The 2,866-nt window shown below is 35.7% G+C and overlaps 1 protein-coding gene across 1 annotated transcript; it reads left to right on the top strand.

Annotated features, from left to right (window-relative positions):
- Positions 1-319: 319 nt before the first annotated feature.
- Positions 320-2,442, top strand: LOC143610079 (uncharacterized). Its single transcript, XM_077084651.1, has 3 exons — positions 320-591; positions 663-1,419; positions 2,064-2,442. Exons 1-3 carry the CDS (start codon positions 320-322, stop codon positions 2,346-2,348), a joined length of 1,314 nt encoding a protein of 437 aa, XP_076940766.1. The 3' UTR covers positions 2,349-2,442.
- Positions 2,443-2,866: the final 424 nt, after the last annotated feature.

Below are 2,866 nucleotides of genomic sequence, written 5' to 3' on the forward strand. Positions count from 1 at the left end.
ATTGTTTATTATTAATTAACTAATTGAACATTATACATTTAGGCTAAAATATATTTGAGTTAAGCATTTATTAAATTTCAATAAATTACTTAAAATAAAAATAAAAAATGAAAAATTCTAGACTTTGTTCGGTCTTTTTTACATGTAAAACCAATACGTTTTTTACAGAAAAAAAAAACATAAATCAAACCGTCAGTTTTCATTTCGGTTCTTCATGCACACCCTTACAATATACATATCAAATTTGTGTTTTAATTTGGAATATTTAAAATGCAGGTGAATAATCTAGGTACTCCATTTATGCTTGTGGTCTTAAAGAATGACTGCGTTTGTTTCAACTAGAAACAAGAAACCTGAAACTAAGCACGCGGGTATTACGGGTGATTTACTAAACTGTGAAAATAATGTTGCGGGTGGTTCGGGTCAACTCCGATCTGATGATGCTACCGCCTCTTCAAGTTCTTTTGGTAACACATTTTCCGATGATGAAAGTCGTGAATATGAAACCGACAATGAGGTTATGTCGAGTTTACGTGTGGACGCCGCACCAATGCACGGGCGTGTTGGGTCGGGTGACTTGTTTCCCTTAAGGTAATGCTTCCTTAGTCTTGAAATTTTAATGAAACAATAGTAAATATAATAAACGATTATTATATTTTCAGGAAAAAAAAGGTGACATCGCATTGGAGGAAGTTTATACAACCGATTATGTGGCGATGCCAATGGCTCGAATTGCAGGCTAGAAAATTCGAGTCGATCGCGGTTATGTATGACAAAGAGCTTGAAAAACATTATAAGACAAAAGAGTTGAAATACAAAAACTTTGAATTAGAAGGTTGTTGTGCAAAGTCAATGCCTTATGTTCATGATTCCAAAAGACAGAAACTAATGAAGAGGAAAATAAGGAAAAAACATGAAGACTCAGACACAAATATGTGCATGTTATATCAAAACATATCCTCGCATCTTGCTACTCGTGGGTCCCCTGCTCCCGGTCGGACGATGGATGTTGATGAGACTAGCCTTGCGGGCCCGTCCTCACCTAAAAACACGTGTAACGAGTTTAGGGTCCCGGATGAGTTGGAACAAATGCTTTGCAAGATTGAAGTTTCACAGTCAAAAGTGTGCAAAATGAAGGACCGACTCGATGTAGTAATGAGTGAAAATAATGAAAGGATTTTAGCCACAGAGAACTTGATGCTGCGAGAATATAGTAAAACAGTGAGTGAGCCCGTTAAGGAACCGGATTTTCTAACAGATGTGGATGAACCGTCTTTATATGCTACGTTTGCGTCTCAGTTAATGAAGTTAACTACGCGTCATGATGTGGTCAAACATGAAAATGGAACTTCTGAATTTATTGATGATCATGATGCAAATGAACCCGTGGAACTGCCTTATTTTGCTTCGAGAAAACGAGTGAGTTGTGTTTTTATTGGATTATTATAATGTTTTGAGTATAATAAAATTAAAATTTGGGATAAAGGTTGTTTTAGTCAAAATGACCTTACCCAGCTGGTGCTAAAGTTGCTCATAGGGATGCAAACGAGCCAAGCTACTTGTGAGCTACTCGAGATCGGATGGCTAAAAGCTTGAATCGAGCTGGCTTGTGAGCCTATAAGAGCCTATGATATGCATAATTGTTATTTAATTTATTAATATATATATTTTTATATGATAACAATTATTATTTTATTATAAATAATTACATATAAAAAATTACTAGATAACATATATTATGTTTTATAACAAATTTTATAATTAAAAAATCTATAAAAAAACAATTAAAAATGTTTATAAATTTATTGACAAATAAAAAACAATCCGAGCCCAGCTTGAAAAATACACACGAGTTGAGTTTGAGCTCTCTTGAGTTAAACGAGCTGAGCTCGAGCGTTAAAATTTTCAAGCTCTATTTCTAACCAAGCTGAGCCGAGCTCTCTATTTCCAAACGAGCTGAGCCAATCCGAGCTGCTCATTTAAAAATAGAGCTCAAAATTTGCTCATTTGACCCAAATCTGTCTTTACCCGTTTCCCAACCTGCCTTGTTTTTATTCATGCAGAGTACGGATGGAACTCTGATATACAACCGCAGAGTAAAGAAGCAACAAACAGATTCCGGGGCTTTAAATTTTCATCCTATAGAGAATCTGCAGGTACCCGAAGAAGAAAATAACTACACAATTCCTGTTTCGGTTTCTGAAGATTCAAGCCAGAAGGAACAACCGGCTCCAAAAATACGGTCAATTTCCAAATTAACCACACCAAACAACACGAACAAGAGACCAGTGGGTAGACCCAGGCGCAAGACTGGCCCGGGCGTGTGGAACCGAAGGACTTTGGATTAGGACTTGGTATCATTTTGTACATCCCTTAACCAAGCTTTTATCTGTTATCACATTTCTTTTGTGACTAATGAATTTGCCTACTTTCTATTCTAACTACCATTTTTTGGGAAACATGTATATGCTTTTTTAGATCTCATGCATGGTACTGAATATTGATTGATCTTTGTTCATTTTTTAAATTCAAGAGGGATTTAATGTCTTAACATGCATATGCATGATGTATTAAGAGTTAAAAATTAAAAAGTCATTTAGCGATTTCTAAACTATGTTATACCACTTTACATAAGCATGTAGTAATCAAAGGAGACATTGTTAACTGCTTTAATACGTTAACAACTTTACATTTGATTGGATCTGTAATGGCCATGACAGCAAGGAGCCGGTAAAACTGGGTGAGATTAGGACTCCAACCCTGGCAAGGTCATCCCTCATATATCCCATATAAATTAGTAGTAGTGAGGTTTGATCCCCCTACCTCTCACTTGTAAAGTGAGTACTATATCATTCAATCACATCCA

The sequence above is a fragment of the Bidens hawaiensis genome, unplaced genomic scaffold, assembly GCF_021521415.1.
Source record: "Bidens hawaiensis isolate Kalapana, Puna unplaced genomic scaffold, B.hawaiensis_p1.1 tig00002186_1, whole genome shotgun sequence".
Classification (NCBI taxonomy): domain Eukaryota; kingdom Viridiplantae; phylum Streptophyta; class Magnoliopsida; order Asterales; family Asteraceae; genus Bidens; species Bidens hawaiensis.

Coding starts and splice junctions, on each gene's coding strand:
- LOC143610079 (XM_077084651.1), top strand. CDS start 320: ATGACTGCGTTTGTTTCAACTAGAAACAAGAAACCTGAAACTAAGCAC. Junction 592..662: donor GGTGACTTGTTTCCCTTAAG/GTAATGCTTCCT, acceptor TTATATTTTCAG/GAAAAAAAAGGTGACATCGC. Junction 1,420..2,063: donor ATTTTGCTTCGAGAAAACGA/GTGAGTTGTGTT, acceptor TTATTCATGCAG/AGTACGGATGGAACTCTGAT.